This window comes from Micromonas commoda, chromosome 10, assembly GCF_000090985.2.
Source record: "Micromonas commoda chromosome 10, complete sequence".
NCBI lineage: Eukaryota > Viridiplantae > Chlorophyta > Mamiellophyceae > Mamiellales > Mamiellaceae > Micromonas > Micromonas commoda.
Window position 1 is genome coordinate 965,767 of NC_013047.1, and position 25,635 is coordinate 991,401.

The 25,635-nt window shown below is 62.9% G+C and overlaps 9 protein-coding genes across 9 annotated transcripts; 4 read left to right on the top strand and 5 right to left on the bottom strand.

The window, feature by feature from the left end:
- Positions 1–9: 9 nt before the first annotated feature.
- MICPUN_62122 (predicted protein) lies at positions 10–696 on the bottom strand (the record flags this gene model as incomplete). Its single annotated transcript, XM_002508816.1, has 1 exon — positions 10–696. The coding sequence occupies one exon, from the start codon at positions 694–696 to the stop codon at positions 10–12; it is 687 nt and encodes a 228-aa protein (XP_002508862.1).
- Positions 697–1,435: 739 nt separating this feature from the next.
- Positions 1,436–2,855, bottom strand: MICPUN_109072 (hypothetical protein). Its single transcript, XM_002508817.1, has one exon. It carries the CDS (start codon positions 2,798–2,800, stop codon positions 1,499–1,501), a length of 1,302 nt encoding a protein of 433 aa, XP_002508863.1. The 5' UTR covers positions 2,801–2,855; the 3' UTR covers positions 1,436–1,498.
- Positions 2,856–3,127: 272 nt separating this feature from the next.
- PETJ (cytochrome c553, chloroplast precursor) lies at positions 3,128–3,757 on the top strand. Its single transcript, XM_002508537.1, has one exon. It carries the CDS (start codon positions 3,163–3,165, stop codon positions 3,685–3,687), a length of 525 nt encoding a protein of 174 aa, XP_002508583.1. The 5' UTR covers positions 3,128–3,162; the 3' UTR covers positions 3,688–3,757.
- A 390-nt stretch (positions 3,758–4,147) lies between these two features.
- MICPUN_76259 (predicted protein) lies at positions 4,148–4,723 on the top strand (the record flags this gene model as incomplete). The annotated part of the gene is made up of 1 exon (XM_002508538.1): positions 4,148–4,723. A coding segment is annotated over one exon (576 nt), but the record flags the coding sequence as incomplete, so codon positions are not given.
- Positions 4,724–4,793: 70 nt separating this feature from the next.
- Positions 4,794–5,746, bottom strand: MICPUN_53837 (hypothetical protein; the record flags this gene model as incomplete). The annotated part of the gene is made up of 4 exons (XM_002508818.1): positions 4,794–5,023; positions 5,134–5,216; positions 5,387–5,443; positions 5,571–5,746. The coding sequence occupies 4 exons, from the start codon at positions 5,744–5,746 to the stop codon at positions 4,821–4,823; spliced, it is 519 nt and encodes a 172-aa protein (XP_002508864.1). The 3' UTR covers positions 4,794–4,820.
- A 97-nt stretch (positions 5,747–5,843) lies between these two features.
- On the top strand, positions 5,844–6,609 carry MICPUN_113873 (hypothetical protein). Its single transcript, XM_002508539.1, has one exon. It carries the CDS (start codon positions 6,052–6,054, stop codon positions 6,547–6,549), a length of 498 nt encoding a protein of 165 aa, XP_002508585.1. The 5' UTR covers positions 5,844–6,051; the 3' UTR covers positions 6,550–6,609.
- MICPUN_113875 (hypothetical protein) lies at positions 6,566–8,497 on the bottom strand. Its single transcript, XM_002508819.1, has one exon. It carries the CDS (start codon positions 8,387–8,389, stop codon positions 6,599–6,601), a length of 1,791 nt encoding a protein of 596 aa, XP_002508865.1. The 5' UTR covers positions 8,390–8,497; the 3' UTR covers positions 6,566–6,598.
- A 565-nt stretch (positions 8,498–9,062) lies between these two features.
- MICPUN_62129 (predicted protein) lies at positions 9,063–11,327 on the bottom strand (the record flags this gene model as incomplete). Its single annotated transcript, XM_002508820.1, has 1 exon — positions 9,063–11,327. The coding sequence occupies one exon, from the start codon at positions 11,325–11,327 to the stop codon at positions 9,063–9,065; it is 2,265 nt and encodes a 754-aa protein (XP_002508866.1).
- A 500-nt stretch (positions 11,328–11,827) lies between these two features.
- Positions 11,828–24,628, top strand: MICPUN_62130 (hypothetical protein; the record flags this gene model as incomplete). Its single annotated transcript, XM_002508540.1, has 1 exon — positions 11,828–24,628. One exon carries the CDS (start codon positions 11,828–11,830, stop codon positions 24,626–24,628), a length of 12,801 nt encoding a protein of 4,266 aa, XP_002508586.1.
- Positions 24,629–25,635: the final 1,007 nt, after the last annotated feature.

Sequence of the window (25,635 nt, forward strand, 5' to 3'; positions counted from 1 at the left end):
CATAAGACTCTACGCCGTGTGAAAGATCGTCCCTCCTCCCGCTCGTCCGTGTCCCTTCGGACCGAAGTTCTTCGCGTAGCACACCTTGCAGTACGGCTCCCCCTTGTGGTCGGTGATCTCCGCGACCGAGCCAAGAGTCTTTTCGCAACCTTCGCACCGAAGACACCCTTTGTGCCACTCGGTGCCGTTCAGACCGACGACCCTCTCTGCGAAGTACACCGTCTTGCTGCACTTCGGGCACTTGGGCTGGTTCGCGCCGAACGCCTTCGGGTTGAACTTTGCGGGCTTGGCGGCGACGGGCTCGGGCTCGGGTTCCGGCTCTTCTGGTTCGTGCCTCTCGATTCCCACCTCCAACGCCTCCGTCGCGCGGGCCCTCGCCGCCTCCTCCGCCATGTTTGGTCCGAGGGGGAACGCCATCTTGGGTCTGAGAGGAGACGCGGGGGGAGAAGCCAGAGGTGACGTCAGCGGCGATGTCATCGCTGGTGACTTTGGGGGTGCCTCTTGCTTTTCCTCCTTCTTCGGTGGTTTCGGTGGTGTGGCGGAGGTGCCCGAGGAGATGTTCTCGAACTTCGCCGCCAGGATCTTGGTGCTGGGTGACTTAGTGGTGGACTTCGGCGGTGGGGTGGCATCCGTGGAGTTCTCGCGCGCCATCTGTTCGAATTTCTGCGCGAGTTCCTTCGCTGAGGGAGTGCTCATGTTGGCGGTGCCGTCTGCGTTTCGTCAACGTTAGCGTCGTTTGGATCTCTCGGCCGTCGCAGTATCCCAGACTCCGAAGGATGCGCGCTATGACCTCAACGCGCGGAGTTTGTGATACCCGTAGATGCGCCAGCGGGATGACGACCGCTGTGGAAGAGACGCGCCGCTTGAGACTGGAGGTCGAGCGTTGAGGCACCTCGAAAAAGCCAACGTTCGAAAACGCTGCTGTGCTTTTGCGTGATGACGAGGACGACTTGAGGAGGACAGCAGTCTACATTTCCTTCCGCAGGGGTGCTGGACGCCAATGGACTCAAAGGAGATCACATACGGCTGACCGCCTCCCGAAGATGTGTCAGACGCAGCGACGGATGGTGACGCCCGATGTATATAGGCGAAGGGTGCCGAACCGAAGTCCCTGAGTCTCGGAAGAGCGGCGGCACTTTCGGTAGGTTTTGCTCATTCAGTGCTGCCGAACTCGATGATTTTGCCCGCCGACACACTGCCGATGATGCACACCAGTATCGCTAACTCACGCTTGACTGGTGGTAATAGTCAGCCTGGGCGGATGATGATAATAATGCTCGTTGCAACAACCGTTGAACGCATGAGGCACTCGAGTCGTGTGGTGAACACCCGGAACCAAGTTGATATCCCACCCTCGCATCAGTGCCTGATGCCATCCCCCCCCCTCCCCTTCCACACCGTAGCGGTTCGACGAGGACATCGTGGTGTCGCGATTGTCTCATCTATCTAGATTGGGTATTACATGTCGTGTTCAAAACAAAGAAGATACAAACAATCATCAGTGGTTCCACCATCCCTCCGGGACGATTCCCTTGAACCACTGCCCCGAGCCAAGCTGGGGTTCCCGCTGCCTCATCTGCCCAAACGACAGGGCGGCGATCCTATCCTTCATCTGTGCCACGTCCCAGTCCAGGTCCGTGAAGGAGTGCTGGTAGATGAACCCCGCGCGGTCGAGCTTGTACTCGCTGATGCCGTCGAAGTGGCAGTCCTCCGTCAGGTTACCAACCAGGCGGAGCTTCGCGGTGATGCTCCACCTCACCTTTATGGTGCGCACCCCGGACGACCCGAGCGGAGACCAGATCCTGACCACGTTAACCTCCACGTGCGAGAAGAGAATGGATGCCGCCGTCCTCAGCCATTTGTGCGTCCGCTTGTACTCGCCGATGCCGCTCGCCACGACGTGCCCGCGGTCGTGCCACTCGCCGGTGTTGTCCACCAGGCCGACGTCGTCCCTGTAGATGCCCCACGTCAGCTGCCTGTCCAGCAGGTCCGGGTAATCCTCCCTCAACGTCCGGATCGCCTCGCCCGACTGAGCGTAGAAGTCGTCGTCCTTGGACGAGGCCGGGTCGTCGTCGCCGTTGGACCCGTTGGACCCGGCACCCCCGGACTTTTCCGCTCCCACGGCGGCGTCGGCGGCGGCGGCGCCCCACGAGCGGGGCAGCGAGTCGGGCTCCAGCGTGGTGGACGCGTGAACCGCGACGCCGGGGAGCTTGAACCCGCGGCTCGAGCCGTTCACGAACCGTCGCTGCTCGTCCCTCTGCCTCAACTGCTCCTTGGTCTGTTCCTCAGTCTCCACCGGGATCTCGAGGGTCACCCGCACCGCGCGACCCCCCCCGCGGCACGCCGGGCAGATGGACACGCCGGTGTATCCGCAGCTGGCGCAACCCTCGCCGTCGTCGCTCCATCTCGTGCACTGGCACTCCGTCCGCCCCGTGCCCTCGCAGTAGCTGCACGGCTCCCCCGGCCCGTCTTCGCTCCCGTCGCTCGGGCTCCCGAGCCCGAGCTCCTCCAGGCCTCCGGTGGCGACGAAGCCCGCGAGGATCACGCCCGCGGCGAGCGCCTGGTTGGCGAACCACTCCGGGTCTCCCACGTGCGCTCGGGTGACGGTGGTGCTCGGTCGGCCCCGGCGCCCCCGCGCGAGCCTGACGGTCGACGCGGGCGCGACCGACGCGACTCCGGGGGCGTCGAGCCTCCCGCGATGTTGTTCGCAACTCGCGAATGCCGCCGGTCGGGACCTGGACGTCCCGGAGACGGTCGGCCTGCACAGCGCCGCGGCGTGCGACGCGGCTGCGAGGGACATGTCGGCACTCGAGAGCGGCGTTAATCAACGGACGCCCCTTGGATACGGTAGATACCAGGTCGCGACGCCTCCGAGTGTGCGTTCACCCCGCGGCGTCGCTCGGTGAATATCTTGACAACACGACGATAAAGCGAAGAAACGAGGACGTGTGAGGCTGGGGCGCACTCTTCCGAAATACGTGTGAAGATCAGTTGGGGATAAATGAAAAATAGGAAATGGAAGGTCTTCGCAACGTTTTGTTGTACAAGTACCTTCGTGACAAATAACGCTGGCGAATGGCGTGTTCTAGAGTCTATTTCATGTTAACAACAGAAGCATTCCACGTCACGAGTGGGCCCGCACGCAGACGACCGCGAAGGGCCATGATATCCCTCGCGCCCACCACGAAACCCACAGCGCGCCCCGGCCCCTGGCGGTCGGATCGACACGGCCCCGTCGTCGCCGCTGGGCGCGTCGCATCGGAAGCTCCGCGAACCAGGCGGACCCGCGGCGCATCCCCCGTCGCTGTCCAGTCCGCAGCTCGCCCGCTCGCGTCCCCATCGACCGCCGCGGCGATACTCGCGATCGCCCTCAACGCGTCCGCGGTCCAGCCGTCGTTCGCATCGTCCGAGGAGCTGTTCACCAGGACGTGCGCGGGTTGTCACGCGGCGGGTGGCAACGTCGTTCAGGCTGGAGCGACCCTGTTCCCGGCGGACCTGACTCGCAACGGCGTCAACGACGCGGATGCGGTGTACGACATCATCTACGGCGGCAAGGGTAAGATGCCGGGGTACGGCGAGGGATGCGCACCCAAGGGGCAGTGCACGTTCGGGGCCAGGCTGAGCGACGAGGACGTGAGGGGTCTCGCGGGGTACGTCCTCGAGCGCTCCGCCGCGGAATGGAAATGAGATGAGATGAAACATAGCGCCGGCCGAGGGCAGCGACTCGTGGAAACCAGACGAAACTAATCTTACGTTCATCACGCGCCCGACAATCGCATCGCGGCGTTATCGTTCACGTGCTCATCGCGTCGCGCGTGCCCTTCTGTTTCCTCGACGACGCGGTCGCTGCTCCTCGTATTCGCAGAAAGCGCATCCCATGATGTCCAGCTGGAATGGAATTTTGGACTCCGCTTGGCCCCACAATCCAAGCGCGCGGTCTGTGGCACGCCAGTCGGCAACTCACGGCATGGGCGCCGCATCGTCGAAACGGCCCAGCGGTGGATTGTCCGCGGACGAGGCCAACGCGATGTTCGCGCGGCTCGCCAGTGGCGGGGTTGCGCGCGACGGACCGGACGACACGTCGACGTCGACGTCGTCTTCCTCGCCCGTCGATCGAGGCGTGGACGCGTGCGCATCGCCGACGGACGAGGTCAACCCGACCAACATGATGCCGACGCCGGATCAGCGCAAGTCCGGCGGTCAGAGGAACAACCTCTCCACGCACAGGGTCGCGTCCACCATCCCGATAAGCGAGCGCAACCGGTCGATGCCCCAACACCAGAAGGACGCCGCGGCCACGGGCACGTGGCAGTACCCCAGCGAGCAGATGTTCTTCAACGCCATCAAGCGCAAGGGCTGGACTCCGAAGGAGGAGGACATGACCAACGTGATAGCCATACACAACGCGGTGAACGAGAGGTGCTGGGCGGAGGTTCTGCGATGGGAGTCCCTCCACGCGAAGGAATGCGACTGCCCGAAGCTCCTCAAGTTCCGGGGCCGCCCCCGGGACTACTCCCCGAAGGCCAGGTTCCTCAACTTCCTGGGTTTCAAGCTGCCGTTTGACAGGCACGACTGGGTAGTGGACAGGTGCGGAACGGACGTTCGGTACGTCATCGACTTTTACAACGCCAAGAGCGCGGACCCGAGGAGCCCCATTGCCATGCACCTCGACACGAGACCGGCGCTGGACTCGGTCTCGTCGGCGATGGACCGGCTGTACGTGCAGGGGGCGTGGATGTTGTCCGGGGAGTGGCTCAACACCGGAAAGAGTGGGGGCGGCGCGAGGTCGTGACGGATGTAGAAGAGAAATACAATTGGATTCACACTACGCGCGGCGAGTCAACCGAGCCATCGCGGAAAATCAAGAACACTTGTACACCGTTTGATTTAGTACCTGCCCGGCCAGGTGCCGTTCTCGCGCTCCTCGTTCCACTTCTCCACCCACTCCGTGGGGCAGAGGGAGCGGTAGTACTTGGCGTACTTCTCGCACTCCTCGGCGTCCTCACCCTGCTGAGCCTTGCACCTGTCGCGGAAGGGAAGAAGGGACCGGTCAGAGAGAAATATCTCTAAGTGACTGCCTGTAAGAACAATCGAGGATTGCGGTTGGGTGATCGGGGCGGCGTGTAAACGCACTTGTGGAACTCGTTGTAACGGGTGTAGCAGTGTTTCGCCTGGTTCTGCTGGGGGAACCTGGGATCGAAGGGAGCCGTCTCGATCTGCGGAACCGAAGGTGGGTGGGCGAGGTCAGGCTCGCGGCTCGGCGGATTTTGGGACACCTCGCTCGTGCGGGTCATCTGGGGCCCACCGCGGGACCGGACGAGGGGCCCGGTGCCTTAGGAGGCGGTGACCGGCGGGGTTTCGAGTCGAGGGTCGCGCTCGCTCTTACCTTGATCTCGGCGGCAGCCTCGGGCTCCGGCTCCGGCTCCGGCTCCGGCACGGGGACCTGGGCGGGTACGAGGGGGGAAGGGTGAGTCAGTGAAGAGCTTGAAAGGCCAACGTTGTGAAAAAATTTAGGGCTTCCCCGGCGGAGCGGGGGCTAGGGGGGACGGGAGGGCGGGGATCTCGCTCACCGCCACTGCGGGCGTCTCGGCCTCCTCGCAGCGCGAGATCGTCGCGCCCTTGACGTACTCGAAGACGCTGGACAGCATCTCGTCGGTGGACTGTTGAAGTGATGACCCCCGTTGGAAAACAGACCTCCAAGATACGGTTTCGCGATGCCCGCGGACAACGAGACTTGGCTCCGCATCACCCGCGTGTGGCAGTCTGCCAGTCATCGATCGGTCCTCAATCTCAACTCACGCACCGGAAATCCCGCGGCCCGGTAACATCTCCCATTGCCAACGCGAGCGGATCTGTGACACCGCTCGACCCGAGAGTGGCGCGAATCAATCGATACGCCTCTGCGTGACGTGTAGCTCGACTCGAGTGGTCCGCGCCGTCCATCGACTCGGAACCCCGCCCCAAAGCGGAGCAGGACGCGTCACTATCGCCCAATTATCGGCGCTTTTGGGAAATTTGGCCGCGGGAGAGTTAGGGAACGAGTGAGTCGCCATGATCAAGGCGTTCCTCGTGGTGAACAACCACGCGATGGTCAGGTTGTGCAGGTTCTATGAGCAGCTGCCCACGGAGAAGCAGACGGAGCTGTGCCAGACAGTGTACAAGATCGTCACCGCGCGCCCCGACCACCTATGCTCGTTCGTGGATGACGAGAAGACCTTCGGGCCCGACACCAAGCTGGTGTACCGCCACTTCGCCACGCTTTACTTCTGCATCCTGAGCGACAGGAGCGAGTCCGAGCTGGCGATGATGGACCTTATCCAGGTGTACGTTGAGACCCTAGACCGCGTGTTCGAGAACGTGTGCGAGCTGGACCTGATCTTCAACTCGCCCAAGGCGTACACGGTGCTGGACGAGACAATCGTGGGCGGGTTGGTGCTGGAGATTAACAGTCAGAAGATCTTGAACGTGTACGACGAGCTGATGAAGTTGGAGAAGGCGCACTCGTCGATGCTGGACAACATGCCCAACATATACACGGGGAGCAAGTGATTGATGAGTAGCAACGCACGCGTCGATCTGTCAAATATAAAATTAGATTTTAAAGGTGGATCACCTCCAAACTGTCGTCGATGGAGTCCATCGTGTCGCGCGTGCGCTCACCCTCGGGCTCGGCGGACGGAACCACGGGCGGCTCGAGTTCTTCCGTCTCGAACGAGCGCGTGAACTCCTCCCCAGAGGAGGGCTCCATCGGGGGCGTCGGGTCATCGGACGAGATCGGCGCCGTCGGCGCGGGAGCCTCCTCGAGCTTCTTCGCCGCGGCGTAGCTCGCCATGCTCCCCTCCGAGGGAGCCTGAGAAACCGTCCTGCTCGCGGGTTGCGACACCTGTTGGGAGGCCGTCACGGAAGCCGGGGGTGTGGGCTTGTAGGAGGCGGGCGCGGGCGACGGCGCCGGTTTTGGCTTGGGCTTCTGCGCCGTCTGCTTCTTGCCGATGGCGTCGTTGAGCCTCTTCTTGTCCATCTCCGCGGCGAGCCAGCGCTCCCTGGTGGCCACCCGCAGGGTCTCCGAGGCTTCAAATTTGGCCACGGACTCCTTGAGCGCGCGGTCGCAGTTGGAGTCGTACCTCTCCTTGGCCATGGCCTTCTTGGTGCCGCTGAAGAGCGAGCCGCGGCCCATCTTCTCGGCGGTCTGGTCCCTCAGCCTCGCAAGGTACACTTCCTTCTTTCGCTTCACGTTCTGCACCCGCTCCATGCGCTCAGCAACCTTGAGCTGCTCCTCGACCTTCTTGCGCGCCGCCTCTTTCTTCCTGTCCTTCTCGAGCTTCACCGCGTACGCCTCCTGACGGGCCTTGTGCGCCTCGATCTTCTCCATCTTGGACCTCGTCTTGGCCTCCACGAGCGCCTGCACGCGGGCCCGCTTCTCCGCCGATATCCTCTCCTGCTCAGCCCTCTTTTCGCTGTTGTCCGCGGTGACCCGACCCGCCGCCGCGTGCGCGTCCTTCGCCATCCTCATCATGATGAGCTCCTCCTTGTGACGCTCCTGCACAGCCTGTTGACGCTCGAGATTAGCCTTGATGCGGTCGGGAAGGTTGGGCCCGTCCCTGGACATCTTCAGTCGCTCAGCCCTGAGACTGGTGAGCTCTGACTGGAACTCCTCGAGGCGTTGCGCGCGCTCCTCAACCTCCAGCCTGAGGTGTTCTATGGCCTGTTCCTTCTTCGCAGCGAGCAACGCCATCTTCGCGCGTCGCTCCAGTTCAGCCTGCTCGCGCTCCCTCTCCCGTTTCTCCTCCTTGCGCTTCTCCCGCAGAGCCGCCTTACGCTGCACCTCGAGCTCGGCCATCTCCTCCTCGAGCTTCTGCAGCGCGTGCTTGCGCTCGTCGACCTCGAACTTGTCCGCAGCTTTTGCCTGGGCCTTGCCCTTGGCGATCTGGTCGTCGAGCCTCTGCTGTTCCTTCCTGGCCATCTCGTCCTTCACGGCGGCGGCGCGCGCGTTGACGGCGGCCATCTTTGCGTTGTACTCTCTTTGAATCTGATCCTCGAGGGCCTCGTACCTCTTGCGGTCAGCCTCCATCTTGAGCCGTTGCTTCTCCACCTTGGCGGCAGCCTCCTTGATCTTCTCGACGCCCTTCTCGTCACCGAGAAGCTTCATCGCCGCCTCCACTGCGGACTCGCCCTTCTTCGGCTTGGTCGCGACGGCGAAATCCTTCTTCTTGTTGGGCTTGAACCCTATGGGGAGCTTCGCGCGGTCCTTGAGCAGGGCGTCGATCTTGGCGGCGCGGGTCTTGAGGTGCGTCGCATGCGCCATCTTGACCAGGTCGTCGGTCAGCCCCTTCTGCTTGAACGACTCCAGCGGTCGCTCGAGCAGCGTGAAGGGGTCGACGCCCGCTTCCATGCACACGTGGACCGATCTGGGCGAGGTGAGCACGGGCTCGGGAGGCGCGCCGGGCTTGGTCTTGATCTTGATCTTGAACCCGGGTTTCTTTATGTGCTCGAGCGAAACCAAATCGCCCTTAGTCTGAGCGACTGCGACGCGTGGGTGGAAGGGAGGGGTGAGAAACGTCAGCCGGGGGCTCCCGGTCGCCAAAATTGGGCCAAATTTGGAAGGCGATTTTCGTCAAATCGGACCCCAACGCGACGGGTCCCGGGGGTATCGGAGGTCCTCGCGCGGAGTTCGCGGCTTTGCGCCTCGCCTCCACGATATCCACGGGTCATGCGCTGGGATCTGGCGCGTGTCGTGTTCGCACCTTGCAGCGCCTTCTCCATGTGGTCCACGTACTGGTCCGGCGTCAATCCGCTGGAACCATAAGGCGTCGCGACAGCTGGAACCAGCGCGGGGTTCTCCCCGCAGCTGAACTCCAGGCCCATACCCGCCTTGGTCATCGTGCTCGATCGATGCGCGCGTCGATTCGAACGGGGGTATCGTCCGTACGCTGCGAACTGTCGTGCGGTCTGTTGTGGCGCGAGTTCCCGTGAACGAGGGTTGTCAATCCTACTCACTCAGTTCCGGAAAATCGGGTCAGGCTGGCAGGCAGACTGGCAAAATGGTTCTCAATATAAATAGACTATCAGTCGCGGAGTGAGTCTAGGAAGGAACTCCGCGCGAAGGGATCCGTTCTCCTCCCCAGCGTGTTCTCGAGCTTAGGCTTGATGAGACTGCGGGGCACTCTGTCGATGTGTTTGTACTTCCAAACTTTACCCAACGCGTGGCAGAGTTCGCTGCACGTATGAGTCTTGAAAAAGGCATCCATTCCCGACTGTCCTCGGTCCGTGCGTCCAAACACGTTCTTCCTGAACGTGTTGCTCCTGTAGTGTATCACTGGATCAGTCAGCTCGAAACAAGGCGGTGATCTCGTCTGATCCAGGACACCCTGTAAGTCGCAAACCAGGTACTTTCTCTTTGAGTACTTGTACGAAAAGCACGAGAAAGCCTGGGGAATATCTTCGACAGAAAATTTGACGCCGCGGCGATGGTCCATCGCGCTCGCACACTGCAGGTCCCGACCATCTTCTTCCGGAACGAGTTCCTCGTCGCTCGCATCCGAGTCGGTGAATTCTTCGCCCTCCTCATCCTCCTCCACGATGGCGCCGAGATTTTCCGGTAGAACAGTTGCGTTCAAATCCAGCGAAGCGAAAGCGCCTTCAATCGATTTCGCCCCAGCGGCATCGTGTCCCTTGCTCATGCCCGCTACGTATCCGTTGTTCGAGTTCCACTTCTTGTACTTCCTGTGGTCCAGCATCTTCTCCGTCAGAACGCCGATTTCGCCCAATTGACGGTCGTATAAACGTAAAACGTGACACTCCAAGAACTCGATGCGTGGCGTGTTTCCCTTCACTCCCGGAACCTCTTCAAGTTTCCTGTTGAAAGTCTTCGCGATGCGAGCGGCGATCTGCTGCGTCGCGCAGAACGTTCTGTGGAACTCTTGGACGTCCTGATCTTTTGATTCCTCGACAAATCTGCTCTGCTTAGCAACCAACCACGGCCCCACAAATTTCCCCGCTCTGTCAATCTCGCGAAGCCTGTAAACCAACCTCTCAGCTCCCTCGCCGAACGCCCTCTGATGGTGGGCTATGCCAAATGCTTTCTCATGCTCGAATGCTTTCAATTTGTCAAATTTCGGAGCTGGGAATCTTCTGTTGCCACGGTACACCCTTGGCCCTTCTACCCGTTTATATCTGGTGACGGATGGACCCTTGTAGATCCACCAATCGGATTCATTCACATGCGTCTCCCCAAGTTTTATCTGCGAATATGATTCTCGCTTCACATTACGAACGGTGCGTTGCTTTGAGCCACCCAATTCCGTGAGTTCCGTCTTCGTCGTCGTGAGGGTCGACGATAAGTTTGACAAGATGCTCTGAAGAGACTCCGCAGTGAGACTAGGTTTGTGGAAAGTGGCCTGGCAACCGTAATCTTCGCAAGCCTTCGTCATCGCCTGCAGCGTAGAGAACTCCTCGGAAGGGTCTGCGAATCCTATGCTGCCCACGGTGAGTCTCCGTCCGAAGCGACTCGCCAGCTCACCGATGCGGGATGCCAACATCTTATCCCGCGCATCGCGACTGTCCTTTGGTGTGTACTTAGTCGTCTTGCAACTGCGGCTCCGCTGAACGCGAGGCATGCGTTCGCTCGGCCTTCCGTCGGAGAAGAACAGCAGCGCCGTGGCGCAGCTTCCCATCGTGTTGCGCATCAGGCATCGCTCCGCGAGATCGATGGCGGCGAGGTAGTTGCCGCCCTGCGTCGGCTTCGACTCCCTCAGGAGGCCGACCAACTTGTTGAACAAGATCCAGTCCACGGGTTCAGCGTCCACCACCACCTCGCTGTTGTTCCTCATGCTCACGACGGACATGACGTCCGTGCTCGTTCGGTTGCCCGCCTTGATCTCGGCATCCACCCACGTCAATGCGAGGGTGATCCACACCGCATCAGACCTCGTGGCGCCTCCATCCACGTCGGTGTTCCTCATCGATCCCGACTGATCGACGACCGCAACCGTGTGCGACGTCCAGGAGGCCGGATTTCCGAGCGCGCGCTTCGCGGCCCTATGCGCTCGGAGCATCGGCTGTGTGATATCCACGAGGGGCACGTCGAATCCAAACGCTGGGAGCGGCCATGACGTTATCTCGTGCCTGCTGGTCTCGTCCGTGATGTAGACTATCCCGCGAAAGGTGTACATCCAGCGGAGCTCTCCCTTGTCGGTATAGGAAGGCGCACGCTCGCCATACTTGACCGCCGCCTGCAAGTCCCTCTTGGAGATGAGTCGCTCGCTGCGGCGCTGTCGACCGTGCGCCGAGGATAAGACCGTCACGAGGTCGGTATCACTCGCGACGACCATCCGTGACGGAGGGCTCAATACGCACGGTGACCGTGTGCCGGAAGAGAAAGTTCAGTTGTTGTTGTTCCGGACGAGCTGCCAGCTGTGAACCGTCATCTGAACGCGCTCGGCGAACCCAAAACAGACCGTCGAAAAAAATCCATGAGAAATCCTGGTTGTTGGTTCAATTTTGGAGGTGTGATGGATATCACGTTGTTGGGCACCGCGATTTTCCCTCTCTGCGGGTAATCCATAGCCGACGGCACCGGGACTAGCTCGGTGTCGCGCGGTATAGGCGGCTATCGACGTGACCCGGAGTAGCTGGGCGCGCTCGATCCCGCGGGCAGCGGCGTGAGTCTTACCCGTGGCGTGGGAGACTACAGGCCGTGAGAATTATTTCGTTAGCTCAGAATCGTCGTTGTTGTTGAGAGAATCTGAGAGCAGGGCAACCGACTGCAGGTTCGTCGAGGCTGCAGAGATCATCGTCTGCTGAGAGAGCGCCGATCGGGATATCGAGCGATATGTCATCGCGCGGGACCCCACGGTTGCCGCCCACGGGCGGCTCATCGTCGTCTTTGCTCGCCGACGCCGCGCGAAGGCTCGAAGAATCGACGGGCTCGCGATCTAACGACGATGCGGAATCGCTGGGCCTGCCGCCCCCGGGGTCGTTCATCGCGCTCGCGGAGGTGGCGACGGATCGGGCTTACGTGATCGTGGAGGGCGAGGACGGCTCCTTGAACCTCGAGCTCAGCGACAGGACCGCGCAATCGTTCCTCGCGGGCCCGTCGCACTCGCACGCCGAGGACGTCGTGGTGTCGCTGCGGAGGATCGGCCGGAACGTCGGATTCTTCCACCCGCGCTCGGGGCGGTTCCTGCAGGCCAGGGGGAAGGGCCTGAAGAAGCTCGGGTTCTACGCGTACAACTTCGGCGTGAGCGAGCAGTTCGAGGTGCTGGAGCGGACCATGGGCCCCATGCAGCAGATGTTTCCCAACGCGCTGGGGTCGTGGTTCGTGGAGAGCCGAAGGCACCCGGCGCAGAAGTACAACTTCAGGTTCTACTCCGTGCGGTTCGAGACCCCGGCGCCGTCGCCCACCAAGTCCGGCCTGCTGTCGTTGCCGTCTCTCTCGAGGGGCGGGTCGAGGGCGCCGTCCGCCGCGCCGACGCCGCCCGCCACCCGACCGGAGACGTGGCGGCGGCTCACGGGCGCCGCCCGCAATCTCGCGGATGGCGCCCGCTCTCTCGCGTCCACCGCGCCGAACACTCCGAGCGTGCTGGCCGCCTCGGTGATGGGAACGCCCATGGTGGACGACCCGACGGCGGTCACGAACAACGACGCCATGGACCTCGGCATCAAGGTGCTGCAGAGGTTCGTGAAGCAGAGCAAATCGGTGCCCCAGAAGGCGGGCCTGAGGAAATCCTTCGCCGGGTGGAGGAACTACACCGCGCGGATAAAGAAGAACACCCTGTACGCCATGAAGATCGCCAGCCTGATGCGCCGCTCGATTCAGAGGAGGTACATGTACAGGATGAAAAAGTACGCGATGGAGCAGGCTTACGACGGGTTGGTCATCTCGCAGTTTGTTCGCACCAGGCGGACGCGGCTGACGCGGCTGACGTTCGGATGCTGGCTCGCCGAGTACCACTCACTGCTGGGGGTGCGAAGGGCGGTGACGCGCAGCGCGCAGCGAATGTTGAGACGACACCTGGCGGGAGCCTTCTACGACTGGGCGGACTTTGTCGCCCGGAAGATGGAGAACATCCGAACGGCGGTGACGGCGGAGGAGGAGCGCGAGGCGAGAAAAGCGAGCCTCGAGCGCATGATGAACAACAAACGCAAGCGATTGGAGTTCCACTGGAACGAGCGAAGGACGAGGCTCGCCTGGGGCGCGTGGGGGCGGTGGCTCGAGGATGAGAAGCGGGTGGCGAGGTTGCTCGCGCGCGCAGTCGGTCGACTCTCCTCTCGTCTGGCGGCGGCGGCGCTCGAGAGGTGGGCGTCCGTGGCGGACAAGCGCCGACGCGACCGACTCGTCGTGACCCGCGTGCTCGCCAAGCTGTCGCGCAGGGCCCTCGCCGACGCGTTCTACGAGTGGCTGGACGGGTTGAATGCTAGGAAGGACTGGGAGCGCAGGGCGAGGTCGGTGGAGAGGTACATCAGGGCGATTCGCCAGCGGATTCTTCACGTCGCGTTCAACCGTTGGAGGGACAAGGCGAAGGAGTACGTCGAGGCGGAGACCAAGGTGCGCCGCGCGCTGCAGCGGTACTTCCGGCGCGAGGTGTCCAACGCGTTTTACCACTGGGAGTCGCTGGCGTCCACTCGCAGAGCGCGGGAGGAAAAAGAGGCTCGCGACGCGAGGCTGTGGGAGAGTAAGGTTCGTCGCGCGGAGAGGTTCCTGCTCGCCATGACGCAGAAGGTTTTCTTCCGAGCGTTCATGCGGTGGCGGGCGATGCGTATGGAGAGCGTCAGGCTGAAGAGCTTGCTGCGGAGTGCGACGTCCAGGATGCGCAAGCGCGCCGTGGTTGCCTGCTTCGAGAAGTGGAGCGACGTCGCCGTCGAGATGCGGCGTCAGAGGGCGATCGTGTCTCGGGCGCTCGCCAAGCTCTCTCGTCGTAACAAGCAGGCGGCCTTCTACGCGTGGATTGACTTCACCAACGAGGAGGACGAGCGCCGGCGCACGGAGAAGGGCGAGTGGCTGTCTGGTGTGAAGAAAGCCGAGCGGTTCCTGTTTGCGATGCAGCGCAGGGACCAACGGCGATACTTCACGGTGTGGCTCAGAAGGACCAAGGACCTCAGGTATCAGCGTCGAATGCTCGCCAACGCGGTGGCTCGGATGACCAGGCAAAGGCTGGTCTCGGCGTTCAACCGATGGCTGGAGGCTGCAGTTGAGCTTCGAAGGCTGCGCGTCATTGGCATGAGAGCCATCACGCGCATCTCACAGCGTGTCCTCGCAGAGGTGTTCTTTGATTGGCTCGACAAGGTTCGCTCCAAATCTAGCTGGGAGTCCAAGGTGCAGCTCGCTCGCAAGTTCGCCATGGGTGTGCACTCCAGAGTGCTCTTCGCCTCGTTCTCCCGATGGAGGGAGATGGCGCGATGGGTCCGGGAGAGTGAGGTCAAGGTGGCGCGGAGCATCCTCCGCCTCCAAAACAGCACACTCGCCAACTACTTCTTCGACTGGAACGAGATGCTCAACGCCAAAAAGGCAGCCATCGAGCGCGAGGAGCGGGAGCACAAAGTCTGGGAGCAGAAGGTGCGACGCGCGGAGCGGTTCCTGCTCGCGTTGTGCAACAAGCTCCTGACTGCAACATTCACCACATGGTACTACAACGTCATCACGCTCAGGCGCCAGCGGCGTCGCCTCAACGCCACGCTCATGAAGATGACCCACCGCATCTTAGATGCCGCATTCCAGGGTTGGTTTATATCGGCGGATCGAGCCAAGCATCAGCGCAAGGTTGCCAACTTCGTCATTCACAAGTTCCAGGATAACATCAAGACCTCAGCGTTTTTCAAGTGGCGCGACGCGGCGACTGAGAGGAAGGAGAGCGAGGCTAAAGCCCGAGCGCTATGGGAGCGCAATGTCGTGAAAGGGAAACGATTTCTTTTGGCGATGCAGCGCCGTTCGCTGCACCAGGCGTTCTACCAGTGGGCATCCACGTGGCAGCGTATGGCCGCAGAGCGCAACATTCTCCGTGTGTCCGTCAGCCGAATTTCCCAGCTAAGGCAGTATTCAGCGTTCACTGGGTGGCGACTAACCGTGGTAGAGTTGAAGCGGCAAAAGGTCATCGTGCGTCGCGCGCTGTTGAGAGTAATGCAGCGAGCCGCCGCGCGGGCGTTCTTCCACTGGAGCGGCATGGTCAGGGACAAGCGCATTTGGGAGAAGAAGCTTGAGCGATCCGAGCGGTTCCTCGCCTCGCTGGTGAATCGCACCCTGCACAGATCCTACTACCGGTGGAAGGATGCCACGCGGCAGCTGCGCGAGATGGAGGTCAAGGTGAGGCGACAGCTGGTCCGATGGACGGGAAAGACCCTCGCCTCGAGGTTCATGGACTGGCAAGACGCGGTGACTCGCTCGAGGGAGGAGGCTGAGGAAGCTGAGCGGGCGCGACGCGAATGGGAGAGAAAGGTGGCGCGCTCTGAGCGTTTTCTGATGGCGATCCAGAACAAGACGATCAACGCCGCGTTCGTGCAGTGGAGCGTCAACTGGAGGATGGCAAAGGTTGACCGGCACAGGATACGAACCAGCATAGCGCGGATGCAGAAGCGGTGGACGTTCAAGTCATTCAACGCGTGGACCTCCGCGGTGGAGCGAGCCAGGCGTCAGCGAGCCCTGGTCCGGTTCTGCCTGGCGCGCATGTTAGAGCGAAGGAAATCGTCCGCGTTCTACGAATGGGCGGATAAAGTGGAGGCAAAGAGGTTGCATAAGATGGAACAGGCTGGCGACTGGCGCTCGGGGGTGCAGAAGGCTGAGCGGTTCATCCTGGTCTGGCTCAGGAGGTCAATCGGCCACGCTTTCATCCGCTGGCGCAACAACGCCCGCGACCTCATCATTCAGCGGCGTAAGGTGCAAGTGTGCCTGGCACGGATGTCGCGTCGCAGATGTTTCTCGGCGTTCAACACGTGGCATGCGAACGCGCGTGAGCTCGGCATTCAACGGCGTAAGGTGCAAACGATTGTTGCGCGGATGTCGCAGCGTAGGGTGCTCCTGGCTTTCAACTCGTGGGTGTCAGTCGCGGCCGATTTGCAACGGCAGCGCAAGGTGATCAGCTACGTCCTCGCCAAGTTCATGAGCAGGGCCAAGGAGGCTGCTTTTTACGACTGGCTTTGCGTCGTCGAGGACAGAAAGCATGCGGAGATGCAGGCGGACGAGAGCTTGAAGGTCAACCTCGAGCTCTCCCGCCGCGTCGCGCTGACCTGGACGAAGCGGAACATCTCCTTTGCCTTCATTCGGTGGAAGAACAACGCCAGGGCGTACAAGATGCAGCGACGCAGGCTCGAATCCGCGCTCGTGCGCATGACCAGTCGCGTGTCATTCGCCGCGTTCAGCGGGTGGTTGCACGTCGTCGAACGCAACAAGCGCCGGCGCACCATCCTGCGACGCGCGGCGATGCGAATGTCCAAGCGATTGCTCTCCAAAGCGTTTTCTGACTGGCGCGCCAAGGTTGACGAGAAGCGGTACTGGGACGCGATGGCCGGTAAGATCGAGCGTTGCGCGCTGGCAATCGCGAACCGCAGCCTGAAGCGCGCGCTGGGACGATGGGTCGAGCAGTGGAAGACCGCTCGCATGCACCGGCGCAGGCTGGCCACGGCGCTCACGCGAATGACGCAGCGGTCCATGTTCAGGTGCTTCTCCCAGTGGGTGGACGAGACAGCCTATCGTCACCGGGTGCGCGTGGCGCTCTCGCGCGCGATCATGAGGCTCTCGCGCCGCGTGCAGGCGTCGGTGTTCGATCGGTGGATGGAGCACACCAAAGAGAGCGCCGCGGCGAACCTGGAGCTGGCCGAGTGGGAGAGGAAAGTTCGCAAGGCTGAGAAATTCGTCGCGAGCTTTGGCCGCAAAATTCTCCGAGCATCTTTCAGCCGATGGGAAGCGATGGCGCGCGAACGATCTGCGATGCGACGCAAGGCTCTCAACGCGATCGCCAGGTTCGGCAAGAGACGAATGGTTCTCGCTTTTGACATGTGGGCCGAGCACGTCGCGACCCTGCGTAGGCAGCGCGCCCTCGCCCAACGCGTTGCCGCCAAGCTCACCCGCCGCGTCTTTGCCGAGGCTTTCCACGACTGGTGCTCGTTCACCGAGGCGAGGCGGGAGCACAAGCAACGCGAACAGAGGGAGTGGTTCTTCAAGCTGAGAAAAGCTGAACGGTTCGTGCTCGCGTGGCGCAAAAACTCGATCAGCTTCTCCTTCATTCGATGGAGGAACCAGACGATCAGATCCAGGGCGCACCGGGCCAAACTTCGCGTCGCCGTCAACAGGATGTCGCAGCGGAGGATCTTCGCGGCGTTCAACGGATGGCAGGCGCAGGCGAAGGAGCTGAAACGTCAGAGGGTGATCGTCACCAGGGCCATCATGCGCATGTCCAGGCGGCGGCTGGCTGGCGCGTTTTATGACTGGCAGCGCAAGGTGTCCGCCTCGGCGGACTTTGCAGAGAAGGTGGCTGTTTCTGAGCGGTTCCTAGCCGGAATCCGGTCGCAGATGCTTTTCCGAATATTCTACGGCTGGAGGGACACCGTCCGTTCCCTGATTGAGCAGGAGGTGAAGGTGCGGAGGAGCATCCTCCGCCTCCAAAATAACACGCTCGGGCATTTCTTCTTCGACTGGCACGAAAAGCTCCTCGCCAAGAGGGCGCACACGGAGCAGGAGGAGCGGAAGAGGAGGGTCTGGGAACACAAGCTGCAACGCGCCGAGAGGTTCATCCTGGCTTGGCAGAACCGGACCGTGGCCGATGCCTTCTCGCAGTGGCGATCTAACTGGCTCGATATTCGATTGGAGCGCAACCGGGTCAAGATTGTGGTCGCGAGGATGACCAAGCGTCTGCTATTCGCGGCGTGGGGAGCCTGGCTGGGTACGTTTGTTGACCTGCAGCGGCAGCGCAAGGTTGTGCGGCTGGTGCTGGTTCGGATCATGGACCGCCTCAAGGCGTCCTCGTTCTACGACTGGCACGATAAGGTCCAGGCCAAGAAGGAGCACGTGCTCAAGGAGAAGGAGGAATGGCAGGTGAACATCGTCAAGACGCAGCGGTTCGTGTTGGCGTGGCAGAACCTGCGAATGAATGCGGCGTTCCAGTGCTGGGCGAGTAACTGGCGCGAGATGAAGCGGCAGCGCAAAATTTTGGAAAACTGCGTAAAGCGGATGACCCACCGGCTCTTGTTTGCAGCTTTCTCCGAGTGGTACGAGCACGCGAACGAGCTGAAGCGCGACCGAAACATTCTGCGCCGCGCGGCCATGCGCATGTCCAGGCGGCAGCTTGCCTCTGCATTTTTTGACTGGCACGCATACATTCGCGAGAGCAAGGAGTGGGCGCAGAGGATTCTCATCTCTGAACGATTCCTGGCTGCGATTCACTCCGGTGTCAAGTACCGCGCGTTCTTCCGATGGTCCGACGCGGTGCGCGAGGTGAAGCAGATGAGGGTCAGGGTCACGCGCGTGCTGAACCGCATGCTCGGCAGGACACTGGCGAACGCCTTCTACGACTGGAACCAGTGGGTGGTTGACGAGCGCCGCTGGAAAACCTCGCTGGCGCGGTCCGAGAGGTTCGCCCTCGCGCTTCGCAACCGCACGATGTTCGCCGCCTTTGCGCGGTGGAAGGAGGCGGCGGTGGAGCTCGCCACGCTGCGCCGCAAGCTTGTCAAGTGCCTTGGGCGCTTCCGTCACCGCGCAGCCTCGTCCGCGTTTCAGGGCTGGAGGGATAAAGCCGCAGAGCTCAGGTTTCAGAGAATCTCTCTCACCCGATGCGCCGCAAGGTGGAATAATAACAGGCTCCGCGCAGCTTTCGACGGCTGGCACGAATCGTACGCCGAGACGGTACGCATGCGCGGCGTGTGTGTCCGCTACATCGCGGCCATGGGCTCTAGGCAGCTCAGGCGAAGCTTCAACTCGTGGGCGAGGTTCGTGGAGGGCACGGTTGTCGAGAAGGACGTCATGCTCAAAAGTCTGGTGAAGATGACCCGAAACGGCGTATCCAAGGCGTTCACCTCTTGGGCGTCGCACACGGCCGTCAAGCTCCACAACTTCGAGTCGGGTTGCAGGATGATGCGAAGCAACACTCGCAGGCGCGTGTTCAAGGCGTGGAGGAAGCGAAGGCTGACCACCAACACGGCGGTGAAGACCGCCGCGGCGAGGTTCAGGCTGCAGTCCTTACGAGTGATTCGCGACGCGTTTAGGTCGTGGGAGATCGGCATCGGGGACTTCCGCCAGCGCAGGCTCGCGGGTACTAAGATATTGTCCAACTTGGCCCAGCGCGGCAGCACGTGGGGCTTTACCCACTGGAGATACCTCGTGCGATCCGCTCGCAAGCGCAGGGTGGCGACTTCGAGGTTCCTGATCAAGATGGAGCGATCACGCAAGCGATCCTGGTTCGCACAGTGGCGCGAAAACGTGGCTGAGACCCGGAGGCTTCGTGCGCTGTCCACGCGCGCGGCGAACCGTATGATAAGGAGGCTGACCTTCAAAGCCTTCGAACGATGGGTCGAAGCGGCGGGTGACCTCCAGAGGCTCAGGGCCGTCTCCAAGCGCGCGGCGGTCAAGCTTCATAAACGTCAGCTCTCGCGTGCCTTCGACGGCTGGATCGACGCCGTGGCTGAGATGCAGCGTCGCGAGCTCGTGGTGCGACGGGCGATCCACTCGATTATGAACCGTATCCGCAGGTCCGCATTCGACGGATGGCTCGAATCAGTCGCCGTCGTGAAGCGAATCAGGGCCCTGTCAAACCGCGCGGCTAACAGATTCACGCATCGGTCGTTGAGCGTCGCCTTCGACGCGTGGATCGACAAGTCCCTGGATCTGAAGAGGCTCCGCGGCGTGTCATCGCGCGCCGTCGCCAGGCTGGAACGCATGCACCTGTCGCGCGCCTACAACTCCTGGGTCGACACCGCCTCGGAGCGGCTCCGCCACCGCGTGATCATGACGAAGATGGCGCTGCGGATGTCGCACCACAAGCAGAACCAAGCGTTCCTCCGGTGGTGCGATCAGACGGCCACGCTGAGGCGGCACAGAAACCTCCTGGGCTCGATGCTCGTGAGGATGGAACGCCGCGTCCAGGCTGCCGCTTTCGATGGATGGCGGGACCGCGCCGATTCGATGCGCGTGCAGCGTCAACTCCTCCGCCGCTGCGTGGACAGACTCTCCAAGCGCAGGCTCGTCCTCGGATGGGAGCGCTGGATGGAGCTGATCGACGAGGCGCGGGAGGCGGCGCGCGACGCCAAGGAGCTCGACCTGATCGCCGCCGTCGAGGATGCCGAGCGACGCAACAAGATGTCCGAGGCTGAGGCGAGGGAGGCGGTGGAGGCCAGACTGAGGGTCCTGGATGACATGACCCAGGAAAAGTGCCGAAGGTTCCTCAACGCGGCGGGACACAGGACGCAGCACCGCTCGTGGCGAAGGTGGCGGTTCGCCATCGTGGAGCGGGAGAGGTTCGAGGCTGTTGCGCGCAGGTGCCTCGCCAGGCTGTCTGCCAGGCGCAACCGCGTGTGCTTCTACGCATGGCTGGACGCCGCGCACAGAAACGCCGTCAAGGTCAACTTTGAACAGAGCGGCGCCGCGCGCATGATCAAACGGTGGATGAGGCGATCTCTGGACATGGCGTTCCAGGGCTGGTCGGACACCACCGCGCGACGCAGGAAGATGCGCAAGTCCCTGACGCACTGCGTGAACAGGCTTAACCGCCGAAGCCTCACCGTTTCGTTCGATACGTGGTCGGAGCGCGTCGCCGACGCCAGGCGGTGGCGCAAGACGGTGAACGACGCCAAGAAATTTTTGGTCGGGGTTTTCTTCCGCAGGACCTTCGCCGCGTTCCGGGGCTGGAAGGAGCACGCGACGGTGCGCAGGATCAGCCTGGAGCGGGCCAGACGAGCGCTCGGTCACCTCACGGTGGACGAGCGCGTTCGCGGCGCGTGGCACGCGTGGGTAGACGCCTGGGAGGCATCCAAGCCGGACCCGACGCTGCCGCGCATGATGACCGTGGCGCGGCGCATGCACGCCAAGCTCGTTCGGAAGGATCTGTACGCGGCGTTCGATCGATGGGACGAACACACCCGGGAGAAGAAGAAACTCCGGGCGGTGGCTCTCAAGGTGACCAGGAGAATGGCGGCGAGGTATCTCGCCGGTGCGTTCGGCACGTGGCTGCACTGGTACGACGCCGCCGTGGCGTGGCGCGAGGGTATCGAGCGTCGCGAGAGGGTCCTCCTGGTCATGCGCAACAGGCGCCTCGCCGCGCCGTTCCGCGCGTGGGTCGCCAACGCCGACAAGCTCAAGTGGGCCAGGGCCACGCTGGCGCGCGTCGCCGGAAGAATCCAGCGCAGGCATCTGGCCAGGGCGTTTGACGCCTGGACGGCCGCCATTGCCGAGGGTCGCACGTTCAGATCGTCCGTCAGCAAGGCGCACAGGCTGATCCGCCTCATCATGACCCGACACGCCCGCGCCGCGTTTTACCGGTGGGAGGAGCTCGCGGCCACGCGCCGGGAGAAGGAGAAGAAGGTGCGTCGATGCGTCCAGAGGATGCTCAGGAGGCACGTCTCGTCCGCTTTCTTCCACTGGGAGGCGCTCGCGGTCGAGAGTAGGGAGAAGGGTGAGAACGAGGAGCGTGAGACGCGGAAGTGGGAAGGGCAAGTTCGTCGAGCGGAGAGGTTCCTTCGCTCCGTGCTTTTCCAAAATCTCTTCCGAGGCTTCACGCGATGGCGAGCCGCGGCTGCGGAGAGCGCCGGGCGGAGGCGTAAACTCTCGAGCGCCGTCGCCAGGATGCGCAAGCGCGCCGTGGTTGCCTGCTTCGAGAAGTGGAGCGACGTCGCCGTCGAGATGCGGCGTCAGAGGGCGATCGTGTCTCGGGCGCTCGCCAAGCTCTCTCGTCGTAACAAGCAGGCGGCCTTCTACGCGTGGATTGACTTCACCAACGAGGAGGACGAGCGCCGGCGCACGGAGAAGGGCGAGTGGCTGTCTGGTGTGAAGAAAGCCGAGCGGTTCCTGTTTGCGATGCAGCGCAGGGACCAACGGCGATACTTCACGGTGTGGCTCAGAAGGACCAAGGACCTCAGGTATCAGCGGCGAATGCTCGCCAACGCGGTGGCTCGGATGACCAGGCAAAGGCTGGTCTCGGCGTTTGACCGATGGGATGAGTACGTCGCCGACATCCGAAGGCTGCGCGTCATCGCTACGCGAGTGGCGGCGCGCATCTCGCAGCGCCAAATCGCCGTCGCCTTCTTTGATTGGCTCGACAGGGTTCGCTCCAAATCTAGCTGGGAGTCCAAGGTGCAGCTCGCTCGCAAGTTCGCCATGGGTGTGCACTCCAGAGTGCTCTTCGCCTCGTTCTCCCGATGGAGGGAGATGGCGCGATGGGTCCGGGAGAGTGAGGTCAAGGTGGCGCGGAGCATCCTCCGCCTCCAAAACAACACACTCGCCAACTACTTCTTCGACTGGAACGAGATGCTCAACGCCAAAAAGGCAGCCATCGAGCGCGAGGAGCGGGATCGCAAAGTCTGGGAGCGAAAGGTGCGACGCGCGGAGCGGTTCCTGCTCGCGCTTCGCAACAAGCTCCTGACCGCCGCGTTTGAAGGGTGGCGCGACCGCGTCGTCGAGCTCGCGCGCCAGCGACGTCGCGTCAACGCCGCGCTCACGAAGATGACCCACCGCGTCCTCGCCGCCGCGTTCGACGGTTGGGCCGAGTCCGTCGCCCGGGCGGCGCGTCACCGCCGCCTCGCCGCCCGCGCCGTCCGCAAGATGACCCGCAGGAGGGCGTCTAGGGCGTTCGGTCGATGGTCGCACGCCGCCGGCGAGGCGCAAAGGAAAGCCGCGGCGACGGAGCGCCACGCGAGTCGGCTGTGGAGGCGAAAGACGCTCGCCGCGTTCAACGGGTGGAGGGATTCCGCGGTCACACGACGCCGCAACCGCGCCGTCGCCATGCGCGTCGTCGGAGCCGTCGCGCACCAGACGGCGTACCGCGCGTTCAGATCGTGGGCCCACGGCGTCGCCGAGTCGATTCGCAAAAAGATTGCGGTGACGCGGGCGCTGGCGAGGATGCGCCGCCGGGCGCTGGTGGACTGCTTCTACGCCTGGCTCAACTCCGCGGAGGACGCGAGGGCCGCGTGGTCCCGCGCCGCCCGCGCCGAGGGTTTGGCGCGGCGCGGGGAGAGGCGGCTTCGCGCGGCGTGTCATCGCGCGTGGGCGGAGCTCGCGGCGAACGCCGGACGCCGACGGGACGCCGAGGACGACGCGGTGGAACGCGCGACGCTCGCGGTCCTCGACGCGCACGTCAGGGTTCGACGCACGCGGCTCGTCGCGGGTGTTTTTGGAGCCTGGCGCGGCACGCGGCTGGGCGTGGACCTCGCCAAACTCCGCGGGGGCGTGGACGCGGCGCGAACGGCGATTGAGAGGGAACGCGAGCAGGCCATCGCGTTTTTGTTCGTGCGTCGCGTGATGAAGAAACGGATCAACGTGCTGCACGCGTGGCGGCGGTACGTCGTGGACGCGCGACGCCGCGAGCGCGTCCTCGGGGATAACATGCGACGCGTGCTCAGGGAGCGCAAGTGTCGGCTGGCGGTGCGAGCATGGGCGGATGCCGCGTGGGAGCGGGTGCAGCGCCACCGCAAGTCTCACGCGGCTCGTCGACACTTCGGCTCGAGGCGGCTGGAGCGGTGCGTCGCCGAGTGGCGCGCGCAGTGCCCCACGCGGAAGCGGTGGCTCAAGGAGCGCGCCCAGAAGCTCGCGGCGGCGCAGAGGAGCGGCGCCGCGCCGGTCGCCGTGGGCAGCTCGGTGAGCCAGATTGCGTTTGACGGCTGGTCCGCGTCGGCGATGGTGCGAACCGCGGTGTACAGGGACGGTCAGGAGGTGGACAAAAAAGAGGTGGACAAAAAAGAGGTGGACGAACCGGGGACCGCCCAGCAGCCGGTCGGCGACGAGGGAACGCGCGCGGAGGCTGGAACGCACGAGACGATCGCGTCCGCCGCGGCGATGGCGGCGCTGCGCGCTTCTTTCGAGGAGTTCAACCCGGGCGACGTCGACGACGACGACGCGTCAGACAAAGGAACGGGTCCCATCGCGAGATTGTCGGGCGTCCCAACCGTCCCGGCCGTCCCGACCGTCCCGAGTCCCGCCGTCGGTTCCCGCGCGGCGGTGGCGGCGGCGTCCACCCCGTCGCCGCCATCCCCGCTCCACCTGGACTGGAACTTCGACGCGCCCTTCGCCGAGAACGTGGCGGCGTCGAGCCCGGCGACGCGCTCGCCGCTCGACGCATCCGCCGCGTCGGTCCTGACCGGATTCGATCACCGGGCGTCGTCCGCGGCGTCGGCGTCGTCCACGAGGCAACGACGGGCCGGGGAGGGACTTCACCGAGCGGGGCGGGACTCCACCGGCGCCGCGCGCGTCGTCGGCGGCTTGGAGTCGAGGTACAGGGAGGTGATGGGGGAGATTGCGACACTCGAGGGGAGCTTGCCGCCGCCGACGTCGCCGCCGCCGACGCGCGCGACGCTCCGGGGGTCCGACCGCGACGGGCTCGAGCGGCTGGCGGGGGCGGAGTCGAGGGCGACGTCCGCGTTACACGCGGCGAGGGACGATCAGGCAGAGTTGAGACGCGTATTCTCTCGCTCGACGTCGCCCTACGAACCGAGCGACGAGTGAAAGTTTTTGGATTGGGGAAAAGAGGAGATACTGTACGTCCCGGCAGGGCGAGCGATCGAGGTCGTTTTCAAAAATGACTTTTCTGTCGTCTAGCTGGAAAAATCTGTATGTGGTGAGATCTTAAAATTTCAACTCGTGAATTAGTCTGGGTATTTTAGTCTGGGTCAATTTTGTGATGGTGCTGCAATCCACGTCATTTGCAATCCACCATCCAGAACCATATTTTACCTTCGAAGGTAACAACTTTTAAGTGTTAGACGTCGTAGACGTCGAGAGGTTGCTTCGGCTGACCTTTGATTTCCTCCAAAGGGTCATTTTCCGCCTCTGGCAACACAGTTGAAGGCAGCGCGACCGACATGGGTTGTGGGTCGTCGACGCCCGTGGTCGTCTCCACGGCGACAACGCCGCGAGAGCTGTCGGTCAGGAGTGGTACCGCGTCACTCTCATCCCCCGAAGGTACGTACGCTCGCCGGTTGGTTTTTGAGCCCGGGCTCTCTCAGCGAGCCCGAAGCTCATCATCCGAGTCGCAACAAATCGCAACAAATGGCTCAGATCGCTACGGGGGGCGGGGTGTAGAACGGGGTCCCATGGGACGGTCTCGACCGCCCTTTCAGCGCCTTTTTTCTGTCCATCCAAAATATGACGTGTGTTGATCGTCCTCGGCGCGGCGTCGCTCGCGATTTTCCCGAGCGCCCGCACCCGCCGCCCTCGCGGTTCTCCGGATAACCGCCGGCTCTGTGATTCTAACTTTTGGCCACCACCCATATCTTGCCCTCAGACGCGGATCCTTCGGTGCGGAAGTTGATGCTGCCGTTCAAGCGATCGAGGAGCTCCATGCCCCGCGGCGCCTCTCCCCTGAAGGGATGGACCAGCCGGGACTTGGAAGAGGCGATAATCGACAGTGAGCTCGCGCGGAGGCCCGGCCCGGAGGAGCTCATGCGGGATGTTGAAGACGAGGGCATGCCCCCGCTCGAGATCGTGGTCGGTTGCGTGACCATCTCCGGGAG